At 45.4% G+C, this 14,005-nt stretch overlaps 1 protein-coding gene across 2 annotated transcripts in view; it reads right to left on the bottom strand.

Annotated features, from left to right (window-relative positions):
• Positions 1 to 218: 218 nt before the first annotated feature.
• Positions 219 to 14,005, bottom strand: part of KLHL18 (kelch like family member 18) — a 36,770-nt gene continuing 22,983 nt past the window's right edge. The window contains exons 5-10 of one of the 2 annotated variants that reach the window (XM_048837350.2): positions 12,633 to 12,793; positions 12,188 to 12,324; positions 9,995 to 10,232; positions 7,123 to 7,227; positions 6,160 to 6,271; positions 219 to 3,601 (exon numbers count right to left, since the gene is read on the bottom strand). In XM_048837350.2, the coding sequence (XP_048693307.2) occupies positions 3,215 to 3,601; positions 6,160 to 6,271; positions 7,123 to 7,227; positions 9,995 to 10,232; positions 12,188 to 12,324; positions 12,633 to 12,793 (1,140 nt within the window). In that variant the 3' untranslated portion in view covers positions 219 to 3,214. The remainder of the gene's footprint in view (positions 3,602 to 6,159; positions 6,272 to 7,122; positions 7,228 to 9,994; positions 10,233 to 12,187; positions 12,325 to 12,632; positions 12,794 to 14,005) is intronic. The other variant, XM_048837351.2, reaches the window with a different exon arrangement.

The raw sequence follows: 14,005 nt of genomic DNA, 5'->3' as shown, positions 1-14,005 counted from the left end.
TGCTAATTCCTTCCTTGCCACACCCTTTACTTTCAAAAGCAAATAAACCTAAAATTCCCCCTTCCCCCGCCACACACACTCCTTCCCCAAGATACATAGTTTAAAAGCCTTGCAGCTAATGGCAAACAACAATTTTATTTTTCTACCACCTTTCAGCTCATGGCCTGAAAACTACCTTAGTTTTGATGCCGACGTTTAAAAAAAGTCTTAACAGCATGGAAATGCCAAATGAATGTTTATCCTCAAGCATGATCCATTGGTTGGTAAATGCATACAAACAGGAAATAGATATCGATACCTAGACAGAGCACCCACATTTATAACCACACACGCTCATATTATACATCTACAATATACATGGTACCTGAATATAGAGACATCCACATCCACACCCAAAGTAAAAAAAATCTAAGCAGCACTGAGGTTTTTGATATGAACAAAAAAACCAACAAAGCCCAGAAATTCAGACTCAGGACCCCGTTTGAAGAGATGCAGAGCACGCTCAGATCCCACTGAATGACAGAAATTAGGGTGCTCCAGGTCTGACAAGATCTGGCCCTTGCAGAGGAAGGTTCAAACATAAAAAAGCGCACACAAAAAGAAATGGACATATATTTATCATTCCCCCGTGTCCCTGTGTGTCAATGGAAGAGATTAGTGTTTGAATACAGCATCCTTTCCTTCCCAGCTGCTCGTCCCATCAGAAGCCTGTGTTGGCGTATTCACAGACTGTGACCAGGGCTTCACTAAAGGATCATACAGGAGGAAGTAGGTTGAGAAGGAAGCCCTAGATTAATGGCAGACCATATTCATGCAAGTGAAATACTGAAGAGCTAATAAATACATTTCACATCATTTTATAATATTATCCCCGAGTTCAAAGGGGTCTCTCCTAGGCCACGCTGTCCTTCCCTCGTCCTGTTGCGTCTAGATATTGTATATGCATAGGCTGTCAGTGTCATGCGTTCCTCTAACCCCGCTCTGATGTAAGTTAATGCAGAATGCTGGCTTCACGCTTAGACTGACTAAAGTGGTCACAGACCTACTTGGATTTTGAAAACTTTGTTGCTTCTTGATTTAGCACAAAAGAAGGTTTCAAAGAACTGTCCTCCTCCCAGTCCTGAGAGAACTCCGACGACTTGTCCAGTTAGAATACATAACCATACCATGTGCTGGCCACTCACATTTACCTCAATCAAATCATTGTGGGATGACCTACTTCCAAAAAAGTGGCAAAGTTTGTAACCTTGATATATATATATATATATATATATATAAAAAAAATAATTGTAAAGCCGCATCTCGGTGCCTGAAGTAGCTACACGGCCAGCAATGTAGGACGAGACTCCAACTTAGACTTGGACCCAGTCATCCACTCCCCAGGTCTGCAAAGGAGAACATGCATCATAAAGGCATCTGACAAGTTTCCAGGGCAAAGGTGCAGGTGCGAAGACTCCAAAGCATCTCTGTCAGGTGGTACGTGCCGCTGCAGTAAGAACACAAGGATCCATGTGTTCTTCCATTTGCAATTGTTACAGAAGAGGAGAGACAGGGATATTAAAAAGGCAAAGAACCAAGGAAGAAGGGGAAGAGAACACCTCATCTTCTGCCAGTGTAGGCTGCATGACAGGAAAACAACAGTGGGGAACATATGGGCACGGACTCCTGGGGAAAGACCAGACTGTCTGCTTGGTCGCTAATAGTCTTTCACATTCATCTCTCCTTTAAGTGAAGGATGTTGACAGTATCACACTTTTGCAACTGTCATTGTTTGGCTGTAAAAAGATGGCTGCATGGCTAGGTTAACAGATCATCAACCAAGCGTGCTGTAAAGATCTTTCCAGTGTAGCTAAACAGAAAAAGCTAGACACTGATTTAACAAAACCTTCGGCTGTGCTGAAAGTTTGTGCACGTGCAATTTTCCTGGGGCCCAAGTTATGTCCCTTGCACAAACCCTTATTGTCTATCCCTCGGCGTTATTTCTCTGTGAAGGCTCAGTCTGTATTTGAGCTTTCTTAAGTGAACGGCAGCTGTCAAACAGACCAACAACAAACACAAGAGCTCACAACACAGCAGGCCAAGTGCATATTTCAAAACCCACACAACATTTTTGTGAAATCAAAAACATCTGAATGCACAGCAGGAACTTTCCAAAACAAAGCACATGTGAGGTGCTACATTTTCATCTTTGCGCAAAAGATCAAAAGGACAGATCTTGACCATACTGGAATCCAGCTGTTTCTAATATGTATTTTGGAAACCAATGCCTAAGTTTTGTGAAAGGAAAAAAGCTTTAAAACAGATTTAATTTAAAAAAAAAGAACATTTTGGCAGTTTTCCTATTTAAATATAAGTTTGCTGCTAGTGTCATTTATATTCAATTTTTTTCCTCAGCAGTCTTTTAGAACAGTTCGATGTTTTAATCTATTTTTTTTTTGTTTTTTTGAGAATTTGAGAGGGGAAAACATTTGTCATCCTCCCTTAATGCTTACATCCAATTTTCCTGATTCAACAGAACAAAGTAAATTACATTCAAAAGAAGTAAATTAAATACATTGGTCATAGGGATAGATCCTCAGAAATTAAGAAGCAATGCATTTCCAAGGATTACCCCACACATGGGCTTCTAACAACCAATATTGGTGAGAAAGCCCCTCCTGTTTTGTAAGGGTGGGTAAAATCCAACGTGCTTGGTAACTAAACAGAATGAACTGGACTGTTTGTAATACTCAAGCTACTGTAGTTAATAATAAACTGAACTGTGGCATTAGGGTCATTTGCCCTGAACATACTGCATACACACTCTCTCCCACTGATCTGGCCAATATTAGTTTATGCAGGGTCAAACCAACATAGACTGCTCCACTGCTTCCCAACAGCATAACCAGAAGTAGACCACATCTTGATCAATGCAGTACCTGAAGCAAAGGCTAGGAGAAGGAAGCATCTGCCTAGCCTTAGATCCACGTAATGACTAGAGTGTGGGGGGAGGGAAGGGAGTAGGGGTTACACACACATGGTCTGAACGGTGAATATTCAACTGTGGCAGAGCCTCAGCCTGGAAAAATCGCAGGGTGACTTTCTTTTTAACTGTTTGTGTTCGTGAATGACACTTGAGCATCTAGAAATGTACCTCTGGATAGATCCCATCACAAAACCCTCGCTAAACCTCTCCAGAGATTGTTGCTTGGAGATGGATGCCAATGCTTCCTTCTCAGATGGTGAGGAGTGGTACGCACCCCACACCAACCCCTCCCTCGTGGCACACCATAGGGGCCATGAACGTCCAGCGGTTGGTTTCTGGGTCGTACATCTCCACCGAGCTCAGGTTGGACTGTCCATCATAGCCACCCACGCAATACAGGCGGCCGCAGTTGGCTACCAGGGAGACGCGGCTCCGTCGGGTGTTCATCGGGACGATCAAGTACCACTGATCTGCCATGGAGCTGTACACCTCGGCGATGCTGAGGAAGCCGGACCCATCGTAGCCGCCACAGACAAACATCTTGCTGCCCAGGGAAGCGGCTCCGTGCCGACACCGCTTGTTCAGCATACTTGCGACGGGGTGCCACGTTGCTGTGTGATGGTTGTAGTACTCCACCTGCAGTTAAGAGAGTGTCAACACATTGAGGGGTCCTGGCATTCAGAAACCTGCATTGCGGGTTGCACATGGACAACGAATGAGAGCTGCCCTTGAGCCTAGGTAAGTATATGTCACTGAAGATAATTACAGGCAGACTCAGAAATTTTTATCATGACTTCACAGATTTAGAGTTTAAGGCCGAAAGGGACCATCAATTCATCTCGTCCGGCCTCCTGTTTAACACAGGCCACTAAATTTCATCCAGTTATACCTGTAGAAAGCCCAATAACTTGCACTTGGATAAAGCATCTTCCAGAAAGGCAGCTAGTCTTCGTTTGGAGATATGGTGGTGGTGACTCCACCACCTCCTTCAGTAGGTGGCGTCAATGGTTAATCACCCTCAGAGTTAAAAAAAAGCAGGCCTAATGTCTAATTTGAACTTGACTGGCTTCAGCTTTCAGTTATTCTTGCTAACCTTTCTTATGGCATATAAAAGCATAGACTCGTAGGGGTGGAACAGGTCATCTAGTCCAGCCCCAACTTGCTAGACCATCCCTGACAGGTGTTTGTCTAACCTCATTCTTTAAAAACTCCAATGATAGGGATTCCACAGCCTCCAATGGGACTCTATTCCCGTGCCTAAGTATCCTTATAGTTGGAAAGTTTTCGTAATATATAACCTAAATCTTCCTTGCTTGCAGACTAAGCCCATTACTTTTTGTTCTTCATGTCCAAAGGTAGGACAATTGATCACCGTCCTCTTTATAATGGCCCTTAACATATTTGAGGATTTATCAGGCCCTCCCACCCCCACAGAGTCTCCTTTTCACAAGAAACAACATGCCCAGTGTTTTTTAATCTTTCCTCATAACCTTATGTCAAGTTTTCGAAACCTTTTATCATTTTTGTTGCTCTCCTCTGGACTCTCTCCAGTCTGTCCGCATCTTTCTTAAAGTGTGGTGCCTAAAATTGGACAATACTCCAACTGAGGCCTCACCTGCACTTACTAGACTGGGACAATCACTTCCTGTGTCTTATATATGACACTCCTATCAATGCACTCCAGAATGATATTTGCCTTTTTTGCAACTCTATCACATTGTTGGCTCCTATCCAATTTGTAATCCCCTATAACTCCCAGTTCCTTTTCTGCAGTACAACTGCCTAGCCAGTTATTCCCCATTCTGTAGTTGTGCATTGGATTTTTCTTTCCTAAGTATACTACTTTGCACTTGTCTTTATTCAATTGCATCGTGTTGTTTTCAGACAATTCACCAGTTTATTAAGGTGATTTTGATTTCTAATCTTGTCCTCCGAAGTGCTTGCAACCCCTCCCAGCTTGGTGCCATCAGCAAATTTTATAAGCAAGCTTCCTACTCCATTATCCAAGTCATTAATAAAAATATAGAATAGCACCAGACCCAGGACAGACCCCTGCTGGACCCCACTAGATATGTCCTCCCAGACTGACAGTGAACATTCATAATCACTCTTGAGTACGGTTTTTCAACCAGTTGTGCACTCCCACCTTGTAATAATTTTATCTAGACTTGTACGAGGACAACTTGGATCTCAAAATGGTTTTTCAACAAGAAAATAGGGTGGCCAGAATGTATCTGTGGTAGCTCTGGAGTGCATGGTCCATCACCCCTCTTCTTGAACTGCAGCGTTAGACCTAACTGGCGGAGCTCAAGGAGGAACATGGCAAAGTTGTGGTCCAGGCAGGCCGATATGTTAGCCCAGATTCAGCTTTTGGGCATCCCAGGCTGCCAAACAATAAGATTTTTCCCTAGTCAGCTAGGGAAGGCAGTAATAGTCAATATTACAGCCCAGTCTAAAGGCTGGGCCTCCAACTGACAAGCTAATGTTCCAAGAGCAGTTAATGGGTGGCAAGACTCATTCAGATACAACAAACCACACTTCTGTTCCCAGTAGGGCAGAAGAGATCCCCCATAACAGACTTTTCTGAATAAAAAAAAAATATAAGGAAGTCTGTAAGTTAGGACTGAGACTGGAATCAGACTAGGAATAGCAGCTCTGTCCTGCACGTGCAGCTCCCACTTCTGAGTTTGTTTAACGGGTCACGGGAGTTTCTGAAATGACATCCCACAAACAGGCAAAGAAAGCAGATGTAACAAATGTAGGCATCTGGGAATTTTAATGGTGCTTGAAACACTAAGGACCAAAGACACAAGGCTGGCTAAAATGATTTACTAAATGAAGAGGGAGGAAATGGTGAGAGCAGAGTCGACTTGTGCAGCAGTCTCACTTCTGGAAAGAGGCTCAATTCTTGGCTCAGGCCAGAAGTGAGCAGGAGTTGCACTCTCTCAGTCTAGCCTCCAGTGGGTATTTGTTTGGCTCAGTTAGCGGTCCCTGCTCAGGGATCATCCAGAACTAAATCAACAGGTGACATTAAAGATAAGGACTAAGGAGCTGTATGCTTAGATTAGGGAGCTGTGTGAGCTTTCCCACCTGCCCTTTTACCGATCTCTGGTCAGTGCTATTAGTCCAACTTCATGGCACAAAGTTACAAGAAATCAAAGTGGTGCAGAACTGGCTCTGAGATTCAGACTTACACTGCTGAAAATTTGTAAACCGTCATGCCCTCCAGACACATAGATCCTGCCTTCGAACACGGTGACTCCAGCCGCGCTGCGATTCGAACTCATGGGAGTTGCTACCGTCCACCTTGCCAAGAGACAAGCAAACAGCAGAAGTGCAAGAGTCTCTTCCTTCCATAGGCAGAGCACATGTATCTCCACATAAACACATTCAATGAGCTGCTCCATGGATTATACAAAGCTTTCAGGAGACCCAGAAGCCTTTCAGGTACTGAGTTTCTAGTACTTTTCACTCCACCATCTATAAGCTCCGCACAAGGCCCTTCGTTCTCAGATTTTATTTTGTTTAAATAAACAAAATATTTCCCTAGAATTTATCAGTGTTTACTATAAAGATTAATAATTGGGTGAATACCAGCACAATAAATTAGCTTCACTGATTATTGGGTAAATACTGGAGTTAATACTGGGGAACGGGAGGACAGAAAAAAGCAACATAGGGAAAAGGAAGAGTATTAAAAGTAAAAATAATGCTGTGGTTTATTTCATGAATTGTATGTTAACAGGACATACAAATGTGTCTTCGACTATGTCATCTTACTTTAACAGTCTTGCATTTACACTTCAACTATTTGGATATTAACAAATAGATCTCTCATGTAATGTATTGAATTTTCTTAACACAAATCGGTATTTCCATGTACCTGGATGGTCCAAAATTTAGGTGGGGGGAAAAAAATCAGTAAACCCTGAAAACGAAGGGCCTTAGCTTTGTATCAAAGCTTTACTCCATTCACTTCTCTCAAGCGAGTGCGCATGGTTTGAAGCCAAATATAGTTGCTATACAGGAAATAAAAGGTTTTTCAGCATACTGTAGCTCATCGGTTTCAAAAACAGTGCTCTCGGCTGTTACTTCTATGCTTCAGGAGAAGGGCAGAACCCAGTGGGAGAAGCAGTAGTACGTTTAGAAGCTCCTACCTGTCTGTTTCTGGTGAGTACGTCTCCACGGAGTTGAGGGATGAGTTTCCATCATACCCACCGCACACATAGATCTGCCCATCCAGCACTACTGTTCCCATTGCACTGCAATGAACGCACAACCACCAGGTTAGATTCCTTTGGGTAAATGACCCATGTTGAATTATGAAACACATTTTTTCAACACATCTTGGCTGACACCTGGTGGATGAAACAGCTGAACAAGTCTGACAATCAGGTCGAGAGATACAGCTACCGAACTGCCTATTTATATAGCCCCCAAGACCACAGCATCAAGCTGACACGGGGACGTTCACGAATAAAGTCAACTGCCGCCAGTTAGAAAACAGCTTGAGAGATGTAGAGAAATTGTTTATAACATTCTGCAAATGCGCCTCAACCCTGCCCTGAAAGACTCAACTCTAGGGAGCGAAACATTTCGTCTTTGTTCCTTTTCAACTCTACCAAGTGTGGCTACCCATGGAGCTGACTGGTGGTGGAGGTTTTGCAAACTAGGAAGTGGTTTAAGATGGCCATCTCAACTGAGCACACTTTGGTCACTACTGACCTAATATGGAATCAACCAACCAGCCTGTGAGTGAAAGGCTCAGTATCCCATTACCGGTCTGCTAAACTACTTGTCTGGCCCCAAAGCTGGTTTCACGGTAACAGACCTTTAATGCCACAAATGTAACGTCCCAATACAAATGTCCCCTTTTTTTCCCCAAACCACTTCCAAATCCTATCCCAAAATACAAACCTTACCCCAAGAAGAGCTTTGGCCCTGAAAAGAGAGATGTGCCATAGACTCCATGAAGTCCACTAAGGACTTTGCTCTTGAGGTTGATTTTATGTGGAAGATGCTCAGGTACTATGGTGATGGGCTTCAGTATAAAACCCTTTACTGCTTTACTGTACCAGTGTCACCTCCATTAAGTTGGTCACCCCTCCACTGTATTTGACAGTTAAACATCTGGCTCAAAATGCACGTTAAGGAACGAGACAATGGGATAATGGAATTCCACCTTCAAATTAAACCTTCAGTTTCACATTTAAGTTCTTCCACCACCTTCCTCTTAGCACTCATCTTGCAATGAGAAAACCATTATGGACTGCAAAAGCCAAGCTCTTGGATACAATCCTTCAGGTGCACTCTGCTCTGTGTAAAACACCCTCTTATGGACACCCACTCTGCTTTGCTTCAAAAGACTAAGTTTTAGCGAGGGTGAAAGGACAACACTCTCATGATGCACACTCTAGTAAAGTGCAAGCAGAACAGGATCCTCATGGCAGGGTTGCAGCCCAGAAGGTTGTTTAGGGGATTAGCAAACTCAGCCGCTTCGTTACTGGTGCAAAGAGCAGAATAAGCCTACTACGGAAGAAAAGCAGTCGTCTTACTGTGGGAAAAGCTCCACACAAGGAACCTCATAGCTATGGAAAAACAGTTTTCCTACTCGAGATTATGATGTGCGTGGAAATGGTTTCAGGACTTTACACTCAAGATCGTCTCCAGAGCCAGACCTAAAGTCTTGGCCGTCTACCAGTCTGAACAGGGCTTACTTGGCACAACCTGCTTAACTCCTGGATTGTGCACTACAGATTTTAAATTGTATTTGCTTGCACAGAGCAGCTAACCACCCTGAATGAGCGCAATCCCAGCAGAATCGCACTGGTGCCACCAAGTATCCGGGTTACAAACAGAATTTCAAGTAACAAGATACAGGCAATATACTCTTCCCAAGTGATTAGCATTTGAAACCACATTAAAATCAGGCACAAACGATTATGGGGAAGACGTGCTGCAAAGCTAGCAGAAGTGGGCAATTTAAGAACGCTCAGTGACTGAGGAGCAGCAAAAAGAAACCAGAGTAAAAACACTGGAAGCCACAAACACGTTTAAATTTGGAAGGAGACAGACGAGCCACAGGCTGCTGTGGAGGCAGGGACAGTGCTGCCATGAGAGTTAATAGGTGGGTTTTCACATTGTTGACCACATAATGCAGTGTGCCTTTCCAAGTGCCACCACAACATAATTCCTAGGTTGGTGTGAACTGAACCAACTTCCCCTTGCTCAGCATATAAACCACCAGATCTGCTCAGAGATAAAATCACTCAGGACTCATTTTGCAAAGCCTGGACTGCAAGCCCTGCATTGTGTAAATTGACTGCACTTTCCAGTGGAGGAGTCTATATGCTCAGCGATGCATGAGTGCACCGAAGAGACAGAAGACCCATGTGTCCATCACCCTGCCTGCCAGTGAATGAGTATTCCCTACAACACATTTTCCACTGCTTTATCCAGGCTAGTTTTAAAAAGGTCCCAAGCAACATGGCTTCCGCTACTTCCTTTGGGATATCTATTCCACATCCTTATAGATCTACCAGAAATTCTCTCTGATAATCAGCCTGTCTGCCCTGTCTCAATTTCATCTTATTTTTCTTTGTGCCACCACAAATAATTCTCTCTCAGACGCTGACACCAATAAGAGTTCTTTCTCCGCCCTTGGTCACTGTGAGGCCACACCATACATATGTAGCTCTTCATATCTTTCCTCGTACATCAATCCCTCTAGACTCGCGCTGATGTTCTCTGAACTCCCTCCAGTGAGTCATTCTGGTAAAGAGGAGCCCAGAACAGAATGTAACATCCCAAGTGCGCTTCCACCAGAGTTATGCAAAGCGCAACTACTCCCTTCCTGTTCCATTCCTTTGATCTTTTTCCTACTGTATCGCCCTACAAACTCTGATCTCCCTGGTCACCTCAGCCATTTTCAGCACTACTGATTCCTAGATTTTTCCCTGCCCTTGTGAACATTTCATCTCTTCCTCCCCTCAAATTCTTTGTACGGAACGGGGTGTATGTCTCACGTACCTTCGTTTGCTGTTCATGCTTCCTACTTTGGACCAAGAATCCATCTCTGGGTTATAAACTTCCACTGTACTCAGTCTTAACTGGCCATCGTATCCACCAATGGCATACAAGAGTCCATTCACCACAGCCACACCCACTCGGCTGCGTGCCGTCGTCATCGGCTGGCACTTCTCCCAGTGATTTGCAATGGGGTCGAAGACTTCCACCACGTTCAGTGAATCACCTGCATAAAAATTTGCTACTCAAATTAAAAAAAGTGACAGATTTTTTTTCTTTGTGGAGCCTCTGCTGAATGGGGGCAGAAGCAGAAAGCGATGGACTTTTCCCATCTGTTCATCCATGCAAGGAAGGATGATGGGGATACAGGGTTCGCGCTCTGAGTGTTAAGGGAAAAACTCTGGGCTCAGTGCCTTGAGTATCTGTAGGGATGGCCTGTGTAGGCGGCAGTAGGGAAGGGATCTTGCCCCCCAGGCCAAGGGATGATAGTGGAGCCTCTAAATGGTCCCTACTTGAGTCTCCGGTTTGGCGTAGCCTCCTCAGCCCTGGCATGGCCACATTCCTACATAAATGTTAGCAGGTGCCAGAATACCCCATCAGCACATCGGCCCCATCTCCACCCAGCCCTGATGGGGAACTGCTCAACATTGGAGGGAGTTCCTGTAAATCTGGGCTCCACAATCCAAAATGTTTGCGGACTCCTTACACCCTGCCCCTGCAATCAAACCGCTGGCAGGACCCTCACAGCAGGTACCAGGCTTTGTGACTTAACAATTAACATCGCAGGGGCCAGTCGACTCCCTGGAATCACAGCAGCACCACTCCCGCATGGCTGACCTCATCCTTCTAGGGTACGGAATCCAGGCCTCATGAGGCAGCCCTGTAGTATGCGTGTGTTCACTGGATCCGTGGCATTAGTGGGCTGCTGCATGGCATTTTAAAAGGGACTGTAAGTTTCCTGGGTTTATGCAGGATGATTATGGGCCTAAAGAACTATGGTAAAGTCCAGTTTATCCGAGATCCTACTAGCTGAACCTCCGCGTTATCAAATCCCTTCCTTGTCCCCCGTGGCTCTCACGATGGGGGACAAGGCAAGGGTTTGGATAACTGGAAGGCTCGGCTCACTGAGGAGAGACCCCTGTCCAGGACTGCGAGGAGGACGAGTCCCTGTCCAGAGGGGAGGCTGCCCTGCTGCTGAACGGCTCCTGGGGCAGCGCAGGGAACCCGCTGCAGCCTGGCAGTCCTGGAAGGGAACGAGCGGGGCTGTGACAGCAGAGCTGCAGAGGGCTCCTTCCACTGCTGCAGGGCTGATGACATCTGATCCCTGCAGGCACCAGGTGCAGGGAAGGCTGCAGTCCTGGCAGGGCAGAGTCCTGGTCAGGGATCTCTGCTCTGCCTCACCCCTTCGGGTCTGAAAGGCTTGGGTGTCAATGGCTCTGCGTCAGCACAGCGAGCCCTCTGCAATCCCAGTGTCATGGGAGCAAACGAGCAGGGCAGTGCAGAGACCCCTGGCCAGGACTGCGAGGAAGAGGTTCCTGTCCTCTCGCCCATCCAAACTCCTGATTAGTTGAATAGAACTTGTGTTAATGGGATAATGGGGAGCATACTGTCCTTGGAGTGACTCCATGTGTACCTGAATCAAAGAGAAGTTGAACTAACACATGCTCTTGTTCCCACAATGAAGCCTTGCGTGGCACGAGCCATGTTTTCATGGTTAAGGTACAACGGAAAGGTTCATAATGGAAAAGGAAACTGCCTTTACTACAGAGACTTGACTTCTTTGAAACAGACCAAAGAGCACGGCAATTATTTTACCTGTTGTACGCTTGAATGCAATGCATTAATGCTGCCAATATGTTCTTCTATTACTGCCTTCGGGGTTCTCCACACTTACACTGGAGCCCATAATTTTAAAGAGACAAATGCAACAAGTTGGTGCAGTTTCACACACACTGGAAACAATATCCCTGAACAATCCACCCAGCATTCCTAGAGTGAAAAACGTTCAACAACCGACCACAGCCCCCTTCAGCATTCTGTCGGCGGGATGGCCTGAGTGTCAAAGGGCTACAGAAAAAGGGAAGAGCAGGAGAGACCGCTCAACGTTTTATGGGTGAAGCATGACGTTTACAATCTGATGCTGTTACTCAATGTACTCGTCACTTGGTAGCTGTGGGAAGTGGATATGCAAGGTACCTGCTGAATTAAGACCTCCAACAGCATAAATCAATCCTGCGATCGATGTGCAGCACCGGGGACGCGTCTTGAATGCCGGGAGGTGCGGCCGGCGTTCTGGCATTAGGTGATAGTCTTTTGCTTCATCCACCAGGTCCCTGAAATTAAGACCAAACATTAGAACGATAGTTTGGTGGGTCTTGGGACCACCATCCAAACTGGTCCCTCTGCTGAGGTCGCCAATGATTATGTCAACTGATCTCTTCTCTACCCTGCAGAGCTAATCCTTGCAGATGCTGGCTTAGCCTCGTCAGCAGGCAGCACGAGGGAATCGCTCTTCTCCTGTGTGTGGCGCTCCCACTTCATGGGGAGAGGATTTCAGGCTCTGGGACAGCCACTCCAACACACTATCAGCATGGAGGCCCACACACACTGGACATCTCCTGAACAGCCCACAAGTGCTCACCGGCATTTGTGGCAGCAGCGGACAAGGTCATCTTGTTGCACACGATCAGTGAGGAACTGAGGTCGACAAAGGGGCAGTCGGATTTTGGACAGTAGCTCAGGTAAGTAGGGTTCCCTCTGATCTCGCTCGTACCGGACCCAGGCTAACGCAGCTTCGAATACCTGCCAGAAGAGAGAGGAGCCATTTCTTTGGTAGGTCTCTGCACTTCGGGTAGACACGAGATTTTGTTTTCTCTGTCCTGAAGCAGCTCACAAAAGGCGGGATGAAGACAAACTTGAACAGATGGACTGTAACAAAAGGAACGTTTCGCCAAGGAACACAGGTGTTCAGGAAAACAGAAGTCACTTGAGGGATCTAGAGCAAAGATACTAACACTTTGCCACTCAGAGCCCAGCATGTCTCCACTAACACCCAGCTCACCACATTATTCCTTCCCCATTCTTAGCATACACCTTTCAATCACAGAGGCCATCAATGCCGTTCCTGAATTCACCAGAGGGGTCCTCTATAACGCAGGGCATTCTTCATAAGGGCCCAGATTTGGAATTAATTCCCCACCCATTGGTCTGAAATAGCCCCAGTGTGTTGACCTTCTGGGCATGCAGCTGAGAGCTTCCATTTCAGGGGGCATTGTCCCATTGGTCTAACCAGGCTGCTGCCATGCATCCAGAGATCCTGCTGGGCTGATCAGCAGTAGATAGGAATTTGAACCGAGGTGTCCACAATACTGATGTGGAACAGCATTAATGCCTTGAAGGCCAACAATTTACACAGTTCGGCCCCCTTCTCCCAAGAACTGAATTAAGAGATTACCAGAAAAAGTTTTGCTTTGTAAACATCTGATTATTGGCATTTGTGGTTACTGCTGCCACCTTGTGGTGTAACCCTGCCACTAAGCATCATGCACACATGCTAAATATTGGGTTGTCATGGAAAAAATTTGGATAGCCACACACGTCGTTTCCAAGCCTTTCATTTACACTGGACAAAGCCAGAACCTCCCACTTCCGTTCTCTAGAGGTTTCTAGCATAAAGTATTTCTCCAACAGATCAGCTGGTAGTCATATCTTTAAACGCAACTTGCACCCCAGAAGACCCCAAAATGTTGTACAGTAGAACCTCAGCGTTACGAACACCTTGGGAGTGGAGGTTGTTTGTAACGCTGAACAAAACGTTATGGTTGTTTCTTCAAAAGTTTACAACTGAACACTGACTTAAATACAGCTTGAAACTTTACTATGCAGAAGAAAAATACGGCTTTTAACCATCTTAATTTAAATGAAACAAGCACAGGAACCATTTCCTTACCTTGTCCAATCATTTTTTTAAAACTTTCCCTGTATTTTTTAGTAGGTTACATTTAACACGGTACT

Source organism: Caretta caretta, chromosome 2 (genome assembly GCF_965140235.1).
Source record: "Caretta caretta isolate rCarCar2 chromosome 2, rCarCar1.hap1, whole genome shotgun sequence".
Classification (NCBI taxonomy): domain Eukaryota; kingdom Metazoa; phylum Chordata; order Testudines; family Cheloniidae; genus Caretta; species Caretta caretta.
Note: the sequence above shows the minus strand (reverse complement) of the source record. Positions and strands in the feature narration are given on the sequence as shown.